The sequence below is a fragment of the Salarias fasciatus genome, chromosome 22, assembly GCF_902148845.1.
Source record: "Salarias fasciatus chromosome 22, fSalaFa1.1, whole genome shotgun sequence".
Classification (NCBI taxonomy): domain Eukaryota; kingdom Metazoa; phylum Chordata; class Actinopteri; order Blenniiformes; family Blenniidae; genus Salarias; species Salarias fasciatus.
Window position 1 is genome coordinate 5,659,586 of NC_043765.1, and position 16,822 is coordinate 5,676,407.

General features: G+C 42.6%; 1 protein-coding gene across 2 annotated transcripts; it reads right to left on the bottom strand.

Moving 5' to 3' along the window:
* Positions 1 to 2,760: 2,760 nt before the first annotated feature.
* Positions 2,761 to 16,822, bottom strand: LOC115409377 (class I histocompatibility antigen, F10 alpha chain-like). Of its 2 annotated transcripts, none has more exons than XM_030120536.1 (8): positions 16,637 to 16,822; positions 7,016 to 7,282; positions 5,898 to 6,179; positions 5,385 to 5,699; positions 4,848 to 4,952; positions 4,701 to 4,718; positions 4,406 to 4,452; positions 2,761 to 4,183 (listed from the first exon to the last, which is right to left on the bottom strand). In XM_030120536.1, exons 1-8 carry the CDS (start codon positions 16,689 to 16,691, stop codon positions 4,139 to 4,141), a joined length of 1,134 nt encoding a protein of 377 aa, XP_029976396.1. In that variant the 5' UTR covers positions 16,692 to 16,822; the 3' UTR covers positions 2,761 to 4,138. The 2 variants fall into 2 exon arrangements, with proteins under 2 accessions (XP_029976396.1, XP_029976397.1); XM_030120537.1 differs by lacking the exon at positions 16,637 to 16,822 and adding an exon at positions 8,402 to 8,536.

The following is a 16,822-nucleotide window of genomic DNA, read 5'->3' on the forward strand; positions in this document are numbered from 1 at the left end:
ATGGAAATCCAGATCCCAGCTCCCAAAAGCAAGATGGTTTTCAGAAATGATCAGCTGCATTTCATTTAAAAAGATCACATACACACTCAGAAATGCTTAGACAACCTTTGTAGAGATTTGGCAGCTTTATTTGGCTTATATAGACACATAAAGGTTATTAAAATGACAAGCCTTGATCATCACAACTTCTTGCTTGCTTTGTTTGGTATTGTTTTCTAGTGTCTCTTTCTCTCTCCCTCTCTTCTTTTAAATTTGCCAGTGGGTGGGTCAGGGAAGGGGTTTGGAACAATGTGTGCCATGTATCTGTTCTTTTGTTGTTTTGTTGGAAAACAGAGAATAAAATATTCTAAACAACAACAAAAACAGAATCGTTTTCATAAAAACAGAAGTTTTTTTCACATGATGTGTCTAATTCTTCCACAATAAAACAAAGTATTTTATCAACGGATGCTCAGAGCTGCGTGCTGTCATATAACAGAGTCGCTGCATCTGCAAGATGAGATAAACCTTCAGCTTTAGTTGATAAACTTTGACTTTCTGTGGATAAATCCCTGTGAAGCCATTGGTCACATTTGTTTTTTATTTAATCAATAACAGTATTAAAGTTTCCAGTGCAGCTGTCTTCTTCATTCCTCATAACAGTTATCCCAAAGTATGTTATTTTTATTTTAATTTTAAAGTATAGATTTGAGGAGAGTCACATTCTTTAGTAGAAAACACTTCACATTCTGACCTGATGCAGCTGAATCCACATTAATTATACTGATAGCAGTGAGAACTTCACTGCAATTTTTCTTTAAAAACAGTATAGTGTCGTTTCTGTCTGTAAAACAAATCCGTTTCACCGGAACAGAGAGACAACCTCAACTAAACACAACCTCGACATTTCCCCAGAACGGCGAAATATTTATATAGACATAGAGTCAGAGCGCCATCTGCTGGAGAAACCTACCAGCTGTGTGTCATCAGCTGCAGAGTGAAAGCTGAAAGGCTCATCACGTGACTTCCCAGAAACAAGCAGCAGCTTTTCCCTCCTTGTCCACTGGGGGCGCTCTAACACTGCTGCTGACCTGAGCTGCTGCTGGTCAGACTGTCCTCCTGTCCTCTGTCAGATCGGTCCAGGTGAAGAGGTCAAAGGTCAGTCCTGAGCGCAGCTCCAGATGCAGACTCCTGGCTGCTGGATGGTTCTCTGGCTTCTTGTTCTGCAGCTGGTGTTTTCTTTTAAAGTGAAGGAAAAGTCGGTCTGCTTTGCTCGTTTGAATCTTGGACACATGAGCAGTGACCATGAGAGACGTTTGACCTGCAGGGTTTGAGGTCAAACTCACCTCGCTGGACTTCACTTTAACAGGAAACAAGAAGCCAGAGAACCGTCCAGAAGACAGTGTCTTCATCTCTAACCTGTGGACATTCAGGGGAGGTGAGGAGTGTGTGCTGTCCATCGATCCTCTGAGTGTGAAAGCAGCAGAGTGAACTGACATCATTCACACGTCCAGAGACGAGCTCTAGACTTATGGAAAATAGATTCAGCAGGACTCCAGGGGAGGAAGTTTGGTCTGAAGTTGCCCTTGAAGAGAAAGAAGGAGTGTTTGCTGAACAGTGTAGTGGTGGCAGGGCAGAGGGTCCAGCCAGGCCTGAAGGAAGAGCTTCCTCCAGAAGAAGTGCTCACATCAGGCGGAACTCAGAGAGGAACTACAGAGCAAAGCGAGACGGATCTAAAGATCTGGATCTGGATGGAGACGAGCTCAAAGGGAGGAGTGTCTGAGCTGCAGCAAAGATTCAAGAGTCTCTGGATTTCTTTATGGAAAGGAAGAGGAGTCAGAGGAGGAGGAGGAGTTTGAAGGATGGAAACATTGTGACCATTATGAACTCTCCTACAGGTGGAGTCCTGGATGTTTCTCCAGACCAACAAGGTCCTGTGCGCTCTGTGCAGTTGCAGAATAAGGGCAGTGTTTTGTACATGAAATGTGTCTGAATCCATGAGTTTAGTTTTGCCTCCTTTAATTTTTTTAATTTGAATTATTTTATAGCCAAAAATGGGAAAATGGGTTCATAAGACCACAAGGTGCTCAGTTACTCACTGGAGACAAATAAATCACTGTTTACTGCAAGACCCCCGATGTGTTTTCTCCTGTGAGCCTTCCACAGCCATCAGAGCGGCATCTGAGAGGAGGAAGGGAGTAACCAGCGGTCAGCCTCGTCCAGCTCAGGTCAGCGTCTCCTCAGTATCAGGATCAGACTGTGCTCCTTTAGTAATGTGTGAGCTGCTTCATCAATGAGATCAGGAGCAACGAGCATCACTCCCATTCTGACTGAACCACTGCAGCTCCTGCTCATCTTCTACTCCTCACTGGTCCTGTCAAGTTCTGTTCTCTAAATATTTCTGAATGAATGAAGCCATCAGCATTAGGATTCTGCTTTCTGGGAGAAAACAGTCTGACAGATGAAAACCATCAACCTGCTCCTCAGTTCATCAGGTTTTCTTCACAGGAAAAGAGAAAAGCCACATGGGAAGTGGATGTGTGCAGAACATCTTGAAACAGACATGAGGAAACAGCTTGAGATGTTCAGACTTCTTCTGATTCATCTAACAGCACAAGATTCAGTCATTTCAAAATGCTGCTTAATCCTTTCCTCATGTGAAAAAAATCAAATCCACCTTCAGAGATTTTAGAAAAAAAATGCAGATGAACTTCATCCTGTCAGAAAATATTCAGAGCTCAGGACTGAGTCATGTCCACCAGTAAAAAAAAGACTCAGGAATTGTGGATTGTGGAGAGCTTTATTCAGAGGCTGAAAAAGCAGAATAAACATTATTGAAAAAGCTGTGATGAAAGCAGCTCTAAAAGTCCTCTGAGGAACTGACACAGAAACAACAATGGAGTTCGTCAGGGGGGAATTCTGTCCCCATTGCTTTTTAATATCTACACTGATGACCTGTATGTACAGCATAACATGTGTAACAATGGATGTATTGTGGGAAATTATCTGTGTAATCATTTAATGTATGCAGATGATTTGGTGCTTGTGTGCCCATATAGTGCTGGCCGACAGAGGCTTCTGAATATATGCTCGCAATACGGAATAGAATATATTATGTACAACTCTGAGTTGTACATAATGTAACTTGTAACGTAACTTGTAAAAGTTATGTGATGATTGTAAGAACTAAAGAGGATCAGAGTCTGGCATTTCCTGACTTCTTTTGAAGTGGTTGCATTCTTGGAGTCACTGCAGAAATAAAATATCTTGGCCATTATATCACAAATCACCTCACAGATGACAGAGACACAGACAGCAGTGTAAACTGTAGGGACAGGCAAACATGGTGGCACGTAAATTCCACATGTGCTCAGCCAATGTTGAAGTTGCCCTCTTCAGGTCATTCTGCTCTCCTCTGGACACTGCTCATCTCTGGCGCAGGTGCAAGAAGAGGAGTCTGCAAAAACCGACTGCCGCCTACAATGACTCTTTGAGAATAATAATGAGAGTCCCTAGACACTCTAGTGCAAGTGAAATGTTTGTTCATTGTGGTGTGAGAGCCTGTGCAGCTGTAATTCGATGTCGCATTTACTCTTTTATGTGCAGAATCACAGAACTGTCGAACTGTATAATCCAAGCCCTGGTATCACTTTATAGCTCTATAAGGTTCACGTCTGCAATGTGGAAACATTGGCGATCCTGTCTACATGTATAATATGGTGTTAATATTATTATTATTATTTTTTTTTATTTATCTATTTTTTTTCTTTTTAGAATAGTTTTCTTTTAACTAATCTCTATGGACCATTCTGTATGTCCATAATAAAGTTTTGAATGAATGAATAAAGGAAAAAGCTCCTGGTTTCTGCTGTCAGTATGAAGCAAAGTCCAAAACAATTCACCTTCTGAGATCAAATGAAAACCAAGAAAAGATCAGAAGGAAGTGATGAGAAGCAACAAGTGAATGAAGCAGATCAATAGTTTAGTCAGGAGGAAATCAGTGGAGGAGAGAAACTCTCTCAACACATCAGTTCATATCCAGTGAAGAGCTTTTGGCTCAAGCTGTAACAATATTCCACCAAAGCAAAGTCAGTCCACAGGGAGGAAGGAGCCCCGTCCTGGAGAGCAGCTCACAGTGGAGCAATCAGCAACTTCTCCATCATTTCTTTCTGCCTTTTAACATGCTCAGCTCCTCACTGCTCCCCTGTCAAGACAAAGAAAGACAAAGAATCCTCTGTTAGTGGGATTCAATCCACTTTTCACCCGGAATCCATGTTTGTGTCCACACAGCAGATCAAACAGAGAGAAATGTGTCCAAAGTCTTCAGTTCAAACACCACATGTTCATGACATGTCACATCTGGAGCTGGACTGGAGTGTTGGAGACTACGGCCTGATTTCTGACAGGATTCACTTGATGGACTCACTTTCTTCTCGGCTGGATCTTCTCCTGATGAAGAGGAAGTTTCAGAGGCTGGAAAACAAAGAGCAGAACTTGTTCTCAGTCATTTGTGTCTGAAAGGAAGAGGAGAAATCACTGAAGAGGAACATCCAGAGGAAGAAACTTGGACACCACAGAGACACAATCTACAACCTCCTAAAAACAATGAAACACATGAAACATGTTCCAAAGCAAGAAGTCAGCCTGAAGGCAGAAACAACAGAAAGGAACATCAAACAACACTGAAACATCCTGATGAAAGGAAATAGGAAAGTACTCACTGTTAGTGGCTCTGAACCCTGAAAAACAGCAGGAGAAAGAGGGAGGAGGTTACCATGACGACCACTCTTTTCCACTCCAAACCCTCCTTCAGGTTCAACACACACACATCAATGATCCTGATGACGAAAGGAAAGTTTCTACTTTACCTTTAGGATGTTTCTTCTTGTAGACGAAGAATCCAATGATGCAGACGATCACGACCAGAACAGCAACAACTCCCAGAACGCCTCCAATGAGTCCAGTGTCAAGTCCTAACAGAGAAACATCTGGTCAGTGAGGAGTGTCTCTGTTTCCATCCTACAGATTCCAGATGGATTGTCAGAGGTCGTCTCCCCTGATCAATAATCCTCTCCTGCCTCATAGAAACAGCAGAAGCAGCGGATTGTGTTATCAGAGCAGATTCTTCCTTCTTCAGATGAGCTCCTCAGACACAGAGTCACGGAATGATGTGAGCAGAAAACAGGAATTCAGAGAATCAAAACCAAAACAAGCAGAAAAACTGGACGGTGGTGAGAAAAACTTTTCAAGAGAAACTCAGAAAAAGCAGGAAGTTGTTGAGCTTCTTGAACTGTTGAGCAGATAAAAACACACTGATAGGAGTGAAGCTGCTGTCAACAAAGAGAAACATCAGAACGGAACAAAAGACACATGAGAGAATGAGAGTGAAATGAAGAGTCTCTGACCTCCATCATTTGTCTTCCAGTTGGTCCTGATGTCCCGTTTGTCCAGTCTCTTGGAGACTTCCTGTCCTCCAGCCAGATGAAACACACAGCTGTACCTCCCCCAGTCTTCATCTTGGAGCCCTGAAAGATCCAGATCAACGCTCATCTGGAAGCTCCCGTCATGGTTGGGGAGGATCTCTCCTCTGACCACGTCCTCATGGAGCTCCTCCTCGTCTTTCTTCCAGAACAAGTCGGCTCTGTCGGGGTAGAAACCTGTAGCGTGGCAGGTGAGCGGAGAGGAGGGAGTCTTCTGGAGGAGAGACACTGAGGGAAGATCTGGAGAACAAGCAGGAAGACACCTCACTCTTTACTGGATTCTTCTCTACACTCTTTCTCTCTCATGTCAGCCACTGCAGCCAGGAAGAGACGGGCCATGGAAAGAGGGATGAAGGACGGCCAGATGGAGAGAGGAGAGGAGATGCTGAGAGCAACATGAAAGAAGAGAAGCTGAGAGACAAACTCCAAACATTTTACCTTTTCTCATCAGTGAGCTCCGACCAAACTCCACATACTTCTTCAGCCAATAAGGACAAAAACTGGTGAAATAGTTTTTATCAAAAGCCATCTTTGCTTTGTCTTTGTCCCACTTGTGTTTGGTGGGAACAGCCTGTTGAACTGGAGCGATCCATGTTTCTGTCTTCAGGTCGAAAGAGATGAAATCTTCTCCATCATACCCGTATTGATGAAATCCGTTCACCACTTCATCAGTTTCATCGTCCCATTCACAACCATACATCTTCTGGACAATGTGAACACCTGAGAGACAGAAAGAGATTCTTTGTTTTTATTTTTTAATTGTTAATTGACTCCAGACATGTCAACAGAGACACAGATCCAGTATTTACAAAAGAATACCTGTTTATAAGACCTATATATGTTTAGAAGTGTCCCCCTCCTCTCTGCACTTGCTCAAGAAGGAATCAACTTGACTGTTACTGTTCATAGCAACTATCAGAAGTCGATCTGATGACTGATGCTGAGCTGAAGAGTAACGGATGAGGATCTATCACAGAGAAGGCTGTAAAAACCACTTTGCAAGCAGTAAAATGGTCTGAAACACTCAGTCAACACAGTAACTACACTGGTTTTGCTTCTGTGACTGATTGATTAATAGGAACCCCAAAGCTCTCAATCAATGAGTTCTCGATCCCCATTAAAGCCAGAGGGGCTGGAGTCTTCTGGGTCGTGGCTCCCACACTGTGGAATGCTTTGACCTTCTCTGTGCGGTCTGCCAGTAGCCTTGCTGTGTTGAAATCCCTGCCCTGCGCCCTTTGGCTGAGCAGAGTCACCTCTGCTTGTTGCAACTTTCTACTTCACTGCTGTTTTGTTTCTGACTGTTCCTGGTTCTACTGTCCTGTACAGCACTGTGGCTGGCCATAGGCCTTTTTTAAATGTGCTGTATCAATAAAACTGAGATTGACATTGACACTGTGATCAACTGAACGAGATCCAGATGGAACAGAAGAAGTCAAGCTGCTAAACTCTTCAATCTGTCATCTGAATTGGTGTCAACACACCACTAATGACTGCAGGCAGAAAGACAGTGGACTCAGTGAAGACAGGATCAGGAAAAAGACAAAGTTCAATCAAACCTCCAGTTTGGTTGAAACGCTCCTTCATGATCTCAATGTCTGCTTTGAAGGATTGTTGATCTCCCAGAGATACACCAGTTTCCTTCTCCCAGTATGTTGGATCTTCTTCTGTGGTTTTATACATCCAGTCCTGTTTGGAGACTACTCTCCTGGTGTTGCTGTCGTAGTGAGTGATCTGAAGTTCATCCACCAAGCCAACAATCACATACTCTGGAAAGTTTGGAACTTGAGAGGCTCCAGTGACAACATACTTCAGAGAGTGAATTTCTGGAAGAAAGAGAAGAGATTTATAATTAGTTAATGACAAGCACATACACTCAAACATGATGACAACAGAAACAAATAAGATCTTTAATTTGTCAAAATTTTAAGAAGGTTTCAGTTTTATGTCCTGAAAATATTTTTTTTCACAAAACTTTAACTTCAATAGATATTTAGATAAAGTAATAAGTGATGCTCCTTCACAATCAACAAATAAAGAATCTTTTTTTCTACTGCTTTGCTGAATATCTCTATATTAATTCATTTTTATTATCTTATTTAAAATTTATTACCTGTTACTAAATGCTCAAATGTTTCATTATTTCATTAAAGAATTTTCAGTTTGCAGCTAAATCAACCTTCTTTTTAGTTTTTAATTTACCACCAATGAAGTCTGAACGTTGAATCTTAAATAAGAACCAGTTTGATTCAGAAGAGTTTCAGTCTATTTGCTTAAAACCACATGACTTCTCATTCTGCAGCTGACACAGAGTTTAATACTTTATGATGCACATGAAGGTAAATTCACTCACAACAGTGGAGCCAACTGTCACCGCAACATCTATGAAGTTCATTTCTGTGTGTACATAAAAGTTTCTTTGGAGACGTCACTTTTCATGTTTGTGTGTTTCTGAGGGGAATGTTAAAGCTACACCTTCTTAAAGGAGTTATTTAAAGCAGAGAATTGTCCTGAAGTGAGTCCAGCGTCTTCATCAGTGAGAACATTCTTCACAGGATGAGTTCTATCCTTCCACAACAAGCTGACAGCTAGTTAGTCAGTCTCAGGAACTAGTTAGTTGTCCACAAACAGAGACAGAGCTGCAGACGTGAAGCGTGACGTCATCTGCCGTTCATCACGTGACCACTGACAGCTTCCTCTGTGAGAGTTCCTTTAGGTGGACACTAGATGGCGCTGATGGCCTCTGTTCATGTTTCTCTTCAGGATTGACAGAGTTCTTCTACTAACAGAACAGGAGGAGACGAGTTCCTTTTCCTCTTTCTGGCTGTTTAAACACACCTCACACATTATTAAAGAGCAAAGAAAGAGAAAAGAAGGAAAAAGAGATTTTCCTCAGAAGAAGAGAAGCTTGTCAATCAGATGTGGAGAAAAAGCTGGAATCCTACCTGGAGCCCCGCTGGGGATTCCCAGCAGGAAGAAGAGAGCCAGGAAGAGCTGCATGCTTTACATCTCTTTCTACTAATGAGGCTAAACTCACTTCTAACAGCAGCAGAAACACAAGTCACTGTTCTTCATGTTAAGAAGAAGAAGCAGGAAATGAAAGGAGCCAAAAGAGGCTGAAGCTGTTTGAAGCAGTGAGAGTTCAGAGTAAGAGTTGCTGGTGGAAGACACTCAGTCAGGTTCCTACATGAAACTAAACTCCAGCAGCTTCACAGTTTCTCTTTAGTAGTTTTTCTCTGTTCGTCGCTGTGAAACCAAACATCTTTCTAATGTCAGTGAAAGTCAGGATGGATCTGAAGAATAAGAAATGATGACAGATTCCAAAACACCCAGGAAGAGAAGCAGCTGATGGAGGACAGTTTGAGGAAAGGATCAGACTGAGCCGTCCACACAGAAGGCTTTAAAGTTTAACAGAAGTGTTGATCAGGATCATATCTGTGAATCTTCTCTCTCTTTCTTCCTGAGCAGATCCTGACTCCCCTGATGAGGGACAAAGAGGGACAGCAGAGCATTCTTCATCTATTGAGTCCAGAATAGGATGAATCTCTAGATTTCCTCGCTGCCCTCAGCTTCTGACATTCCAGAGCTGTGACTGGAGAGTTTCCAGTGGCAGCTGGGGGGAAATCTGTTGGATGGGCTCCTCATCGCTCTTCACTTTCAGCCAATATTGTGAGAGTTCATTAAAATCCAGGACATCATCAAGCTCTGCAGAAGCCTGATAACAATCCTGATCATTTGAATCAGCTGTGTTAGAAGAGGGGAACATCTAAAACTTGCCGGATTGCGGCGCACGAGGACCAGGGCTGAGTAGCTGCATTAAACTGTTGACATATCAAATTACTTTGGTCATGGCAAAAAAGGGGGAAAAATTGGCCTTGAAGAAAACCCCCCCCCCAAAAAAAACCCCTCACGCAACAGGGTACCAAAAATATTATGTAACAAAACACCAGTCCTTCTATCCCACATTATTTAGTCAGTACATTTAGGGGTCAGCTATGGTGACAAATATTCTCATACTGGCCTCCATACTGAATAAAACAGTTGGGATTTACCTGACAGCTCAGACCTCAGTTTCTCAATGTGTAAGATTCCAGTGAATTCATGGAGCCACATTTCAAAAGGAGGAGAGTCTGACTTCCAAAGCCTCAAGATACATCGCTTGGCAACCACCATCCCATATGCCAGACAGTCGAATGACAGTAGAATAACCAAATAGGGCGTTCTCAGGGTCAGGATCCAAATTTATATTAAATACATTTGAGAACCACCTAAATATTGAGCACCAGAAACTTTGGAGAGTCGGACATAACCAAAAGTGATGTGCAAGTGTACAGTGAGCAACCTTGCATCTGTCACAGAGGGCGGAAGACTGGGGGATGATTGTTTTTTCCTAATAGTCACTTTCTCTTTTTTTTTTTTTCTAACAGTCACTTGTCCACCCATGTCTTCCAGTTGTGAGCCGAGTTGTTGAGGCTCATCATGAATGTTAACTCAGCAGCATCACATGAGAGGAAAGCTGCTGTGAATATCAGCACTGCTGGAATTCGGTCAGATAAGTATTATAACATCACGTTGTGCTGTTCAGCGTTCCACTGTAATGACAATAAACTCAACATCTAATTTGCAAATCAGAAACAAGTGCATTGTATATTATACATTCACTCCATAGTGAACATCATACATGTACGAGGGGGTACCGGAAAACTCCCGGACTGTGTTTATAACTTTTTATTTTTTTATTTCCACATTTAATCAAAACTGTCACCTTCAAATCCTCTCCTTCAGCTTGAATCCAGCGCTGCAGCCGGGATTTCCATTGCTCAATACAGTCACCAGGCTGCTGCGTAATGGTCCCTTTAAGAGCGTTCCTCGATTTGTTTTCACCTCTTCCAGGTCATCAAATCTCCGCCCCTTCAGTTCCGTGTTCATTCTTGTGAAGAGACAGAAGTCGCTCGGTGCTAAATCGAGGGGATACGGCAGATGGAGCAGCAGGGCCATGCCGTTTTTCATCAGGAACTGTTTTACGCGCAGAGCCTTGTGGGTAAAACACTTCCTAGTCTCCCACAGCGCCGGCTGCTTCAGCAAGGAGGATCTTCCCAAACAGCCTCCATCGTCCTCCAGCTGCCTTTTCAGCTCCTGGCACATGTCCACCCAGCCTGTTTCTGCTCCGTGGTGAAGAGGCGCCGGACCATTTAGCAGAGTCAAGCGCTCCTCCCGATGCAGCAGCTAGCAGATGTTTAAGCTAGTTTTTAGCAAGCTAGCAGATGTTTAAGCTTGTTTTTAACAAGCTAGCAGATGTTTAGCTAGTTTTTAACAAGCTAGCAGATGTTTAGCTAGTTTTTTTTACAAGCTAGCAGATGTTTAAGCTAGCTTTTAACAAGCTAGCAGATGTTTAAGCTAGCTTTTAAACAAGCTAGCAGATGTTTAAGCTAGCTTTTAAACAAGCTAGCAGATGTTTAAGCTAGTTTTTAACAAGCTAGTAGATCTTTAAGCTAGTTTTTAACAAGCTAGCAGATCTTTAAGCTAGTTTTTTTACAAGCTAGCAGATGTTTAAGCTAGTTTTTAACAAGCTAGCAGATGTTTTAGCTAGTTTTTAAGAAGCTAGCAGATGTTTAAGCTTGTTTTTTACAAGCTAGCAGATGTTTAAGCTAGTTTTTAACAAGCTAGCAGATGTTTAAGCTTGTTTTTAACAAGCTAGCAGATGTTTAAGCTAGTTTTTAACAAGCTAGCAGATGTTTAAGCTAGCTTTTAAACAAGCTAGCAGATGTTTAAGCTAGCTTTTAAACAAGCTAGCAGATGTTTAAGCTAGCTTTTAAACAAGCTAGCAGATGTTTAAGCTAGCTTTTAAACAAGCTAGCAGATGTTTAAGCTAGTTTTTAACAAGCTAGCAGATCTTTAAGCTAGTTTTTAACAAGCTAGCAGATGTTTAAACTAGTTTTTAACAAGCTAGCAGATGTTTAAGCTAGTTTTTAACATGCTAGCAGATGTTTAAGCTAGTTTTTAACTAGCTAACAGATGTTTAAGCTAGTTTTTAACAAGCTAGCAGATATTTAGCTAGTTTTTAACAAGCTAGCAGATGTTTAAGCTAGTTTTTAACAAGCTAGCAGATGTTTAAGCTAGCTTATTTAACAAGCTAGCAGATGTTTAAGCTAGTTTTTAACAAGCTAGCAGATGTTTAAGCTAGTTTTTAACAAGCTAGCAGATATTTAGCTAGTTTTTAACAAGCTAGCAGATGTTTAAGCTAGTTTTTAACAAGCTAGCAGATGTTTAAGCTAGTTTTTAAACAAGCTAGCAGATGTTTAAGCTAGCTTTTAAACAAGCTAGCAGATGTTTAGCTAGCTTTTAACAAGCTAGCAGATGTTTAACTAGTTTTTAACAAGCTAGCAGATGTTTAGCTAGTTTTTAACAAGCTAGCAGATGTTTAAGCTAGTTTTTAACAAGCTAGCAGATGTTTAAGCTAGTTTTTAACAAGCTAGCAGATGTTTAAGCTAGTTTTTAACATGCTAGCAGATGTTTAGGCTAGTTTTTAACTGTCTTACAGATGTTTAAGCTAGTTTTTAACAAGCTAGCAGATATTTAGCTAGTTTTTAAACAAGCTAGCAGATGTTTAAGCTAGTTTTTAACAAGCTAGCAGATCTTTAAGCTAGTTTTTAAACAAGCTAGCAGATGTTTAAGCTAGTTTTTAACAAGCTAGCAGATCTTTAAGCTAGTTTTTAACATGCTTGCAGATGTTTAGCTAGTTTTTAAACAAGCTAGCAGATGTTTAAGCTAGTTTTTAACAAGCTAGCAGATCTTTAAGCTAGTTTTTAACAAGCTAGCAGATGTTTAAGCTAGCTTTTAAACAAGCTAGCAGATGTTTAAGCTAGCTTTTAAACAAGCTAGCAGATGTTTAAGCCAGGTTTTAACATGCTAGCAGATGTTTAAGATAGTTTTTAACAAGCTAGCAGATGTTTAAGCTAGCTTTTAAACAAGCTAGCAGATGTTTAAGCTAGCTTTTAAACAAGCTAGCAGATGTTTATGCTAGCTTCTTTAACATGCTAGCAGATGTTTAAGCTAGCTTCTTTAACATGCTAGCAGATGTTTAAGCTAGCTTCTTTAACATGCTAGCAGATGTTTAAGCTAGCTTCTTTAACATGCTAGCAGATGTTTAAGCTAGCTTCTTTAACATGCTAGCAGATGTTTAAGCTAGCTTCTTTAACATGCTAGCAGATGTTTATGCTAGCTTCTTTAACATGCTAGCAGATGTTTAAGCTAGCTTCTTTAACATGCTAGCAGATGTTTAAGCTAGCTTCTTTAACATGCTAGCAGATGTTTAAGCTAGCTTCTTTAACATGCTAGCAGATGTTTAAGCTAGCTTCTTTAACATGCTAGCAGATGTTTAAGCTAGCTTCTTTAACATGCTAGCAGATGTTTAAGCTAGCTTCTTTAACATGCTTGCAGATGTTTAATCCTGCTTCCAACACATGATTCCATTACAGTGCAAACATCTCTCTCTAGTTTAAGACAGTCCAAAGTTAAAGAGCAAGCAGAGTTTCCCCTACATGAACTTTACTTGGGCGGTCCGCCCAAGTAGATTGACACCCGCCCAAGAAGATAAATTTAAAAAAAAAAATAAAAGGAAAAAAACAAGAGTGCGTTCTGTCTCTCACACTGGGTGTCAGGCGCGCATGCTCGCTCGCCCCTGTATATTCCGCCAGCCGGTTTAAAGTTGCCGCGGCCCCTCGGGGCTGTCGAGGCCGAGGTGATCGGGGGCCGACTTGGCCCGGGTCCGGTGAAGTCAGTGACGACTTGAATTGGGGCCGTGGCAACAAGTTACCGGTAAATTTGGTATGTAAAAAAAAAAAAAGTCCGCTTTGGCTGTGTAGGTGGGCTGTGTCTATGTCCCTTTAAGACGCTGCACTACGCGACTCCACCAAGTCCTGTTTAACATCACAGCAGCCAGCAGAAGAAACCCAAGACAATCTGCTCTCGAAGAAGCTGTCAGCAGAGCAGACTGACGACCCTCTGAACATCCGAACCAGCAGACGTGATCTCTGGATACTGAGCATGACGACATGCTAGTTTAGCCGCTACCGGCTACAGGCTAACAGCCTGCAGGGCTACAGATTGATGCTGGTCGACCGTCCCAGACAGTAAAACTCCTCATCAGCTGATTGGCTGATTTTTCCTGCAGAAGCTCCTCATGCTGTTTTATTGATCAGGCCGTATGTTCTGGTGTTGTGTTTGTTTATATCACGCTGCGTGTACAGCTCCGAGTCCGTGCTCCATGTCTTCTTCTCCATTTTGGAGTTTTTGTGTCAGAGTGACAGCGCCATCTGAAGGCCTGGCGGGTGAACTACATCGTTTTGAGTCCTTGTTATTTTGCGTGGATGTAGATATTTGCTGAAGCGATGCTGTGTGGACAGGAAACTGAGGAGATTGTAAACAAACAAGTTGGGCTCATTTGTAGCTCAGGGACAGGTATACCCCTATCCCACTGGCCAAAAAACCCATTTAAACCCACTAATTCATGGCAGTGGGAAAGGGTTTGACCCGGGATTTCGACCCGGGTTGCTGACCCTGCAATCGACCCGGTAATTTGCCAGATGAGTTTGTAACGACTTTTAGTTGGAGGGACAAATCCAGGAACTTACATGAAGACGTCGACGCAGCGCGGCTAAGTTAGCGCGCTGTATATTAAGAAGCCTGATGTTTGATTTTGTGATTTTGTGCCCCATTTATACTTCATGCTAACTGTTCATGTTGTATTTCATTTATTGAGTTCATCATTTTTATTTGCATTTATTCATCTATAATTAATGATCTTGTTTACTATGCTTATTGGGAATTTGCTTTCCTTAAATAAAAACTGTCAAAGAAAAAGCCATCAAGTTTCTTGTGAGTACACAGTACACACTGGTGATGGGGGGGGGGCACCTAAAATCTTGCTTCGGACGCTGGATTGGTCAAGGCATTTCTTCACATCCTGATAAGACAAAGCGTGATTTGCCTTGATGCTTCTTGCCTTGTTCCTGATGTGCACAGATGTGAGCTGTGTTTGTCTTCAGGAGAAAGTCTGCTGAAGCCTGAGACTCCTCAGGTGTGTTTCACTGAAACTCCCGGCTCCATGCTGAAGCTACTTTCTCATCCTCTGTCATTCGATTACTGCTGCAGAGTACTTTATTTTTAAAGTTGGTTTTATTTTCCCTGAAGAAATTCCCCGAACCCTGGCTGAAAGATTCAAACACAGTCAATTCTTACATGAAAATAACCCTAAATAAATAATAATAAAAATGACTCCTCAAGGACTCGACAAGGACTCCTCCATGTCCGGCAGACCCACCACGAGGGACCCGGGGCACCTCAGACCCAGAGCAGGCCCAGGTGAACCAGCACTGACCAGGTGGGGAGCCCCTCACCCCCAGAAACCCCCAGAACCCTGCCCAGCAGGGGAGGGGGAATCTTGCTCCACTCCCTTATCTACCCCACCTACAAAACAGACACACACACACAGCCCGAGTCCTTGGGGCATCATGGCTCTGGGAGACCACTGAGCAGTAACACACAGGCGGGGCCAGGAGGAGGGGGAAAATGACCTTATGACTCCAAATCACCTGTGAATCACACTGCTGCACAAGGTGCTTCAGACAAACCTCTGTCCAGTAGCTTTAAATGTTCCTCAGAATTTATTCTCATGTTTCATTTAAAAATACAGCAACGCCTCCAGGAGACTTCATCTAATAACTCAAAATCAGCACTCATGAATTCAGTACTTTCAGTACTGTTTGAACAGTCGTATAATTTGTATTTTTAAAGGGACTTAAGGCAAGATTTGTGAAAAACTACACATGCATTTCCAGTTTATTCAATGCTAATGGGTCGTGAAGCATTAAAAACCTAAAATAACAGGCCAATCCGCGTATCTGTCTGTTGCCTTATACAGGCTGTGTGCCAAATAATTTGTTGCTGTTCGGGGTCCGAATTTCCCGCGCAATCGTGGGGATGTGACGTAAATTGACGCTGTATGCGCGTTGCCGAACAGGAAGAACATGGCCGCCGTGGACACGGACTCAAACGCTGCTGGGATCAGGGGCCGGCAGTGTTGCCAACTTGGTGATTTTCTTGCTCCACGGAGGCGCGGAAAGCAGGCCGCGGCTTCCACGGGCCGAGTGGAGCTGCCCCACGGAGGCTGACGGGAGAGCTCCGGATCTCCGCTCCCGGGCGGAGACGCGCTCTGTGCCGGCCGTAGAGCGTGCGGGGACCCACCGCATAAACACGGAGGCGGAGAGGAGCTCCGCGACGGATATAAAAATGAATCGTTAGATTAATCAATGCATCGAAGAACTATTTCCTAGATTAATCGATTACAAAAATAATCGTTTAACGCAGCCCTATTATCAGCGTTATCTCGTGAGTCAAAAAAATAAATAAATAAAATAAAATAAAAAAATGACCGAAGCCGGGCAGGCACCCGAATAAATATTGGATATGCGTTTGATTCATGGAGGGAACTTCAGCTGCATTTGGGAGTGAAAACGAATGCTGACAAAAATCACATAATATGCCCTGTGATCTTGCAGTAATCTGCGACATAGTAAACAGCAGGAGCATCCCTGGTGCAGCGCTGTGAAGCCGGACATTCTGTAAAATGTTTGTGCGCGCTCCCGTGCCGCCTTGGCTGGTGGCTGCAGTTACCCACAGCACCTATCGCGGCAGCACTGAGGTAAATTTTGAAAAGTTGCCTTAAGTCCCTTTAAGTTACATAAACAAGTTGAGATCTCATCCCCTGGATAGAAAGACAGTCTTATTTTTCAAATATGTTGGAGTATGCAGTTCAGGTAATGCTCTGAGTATGTGCGCACCACGCAGAAAAAAAAAAAAAGAAAAAAGGGCGCACTGCTGAACTATGTGGAACATGTCCCGAGTTGAGTTCCGGCTGCTGAACCTCAGTGAGACATTTGTTCTCATCAAATCTTCCTACTTCCGTATTTCCTTCACTCACACGACAGTAACGAGTCGACAACAACTTTTGACGTTTTAGGCTCAGTATCCTGTTACATTACTGAACAGTTCACACACACACACACACACACACACACACACACACACACACACACACACACACACACACACACACACAGTGTGCCAGTTTTGCGCTCCCGAGAATCAGAGAACGAGTAGAAGAAGCTTGAGAATCCTACCTGGAGCCCCGCTGGGGATTCCCAGCAGAAAGAAGAGAGCCAGTAAGAGCCGCATGATTTACATCTCCTCTTTCTTCTCTCAATGAAACACTTCTTCTTCTTCTCTAAGGTTTAATGAAGGTTGGCCAAGCAACGAAACACTTTGAGCGTCTGAGCTGAAGAAGAAGGAAACAAAGAGGGAGGAGG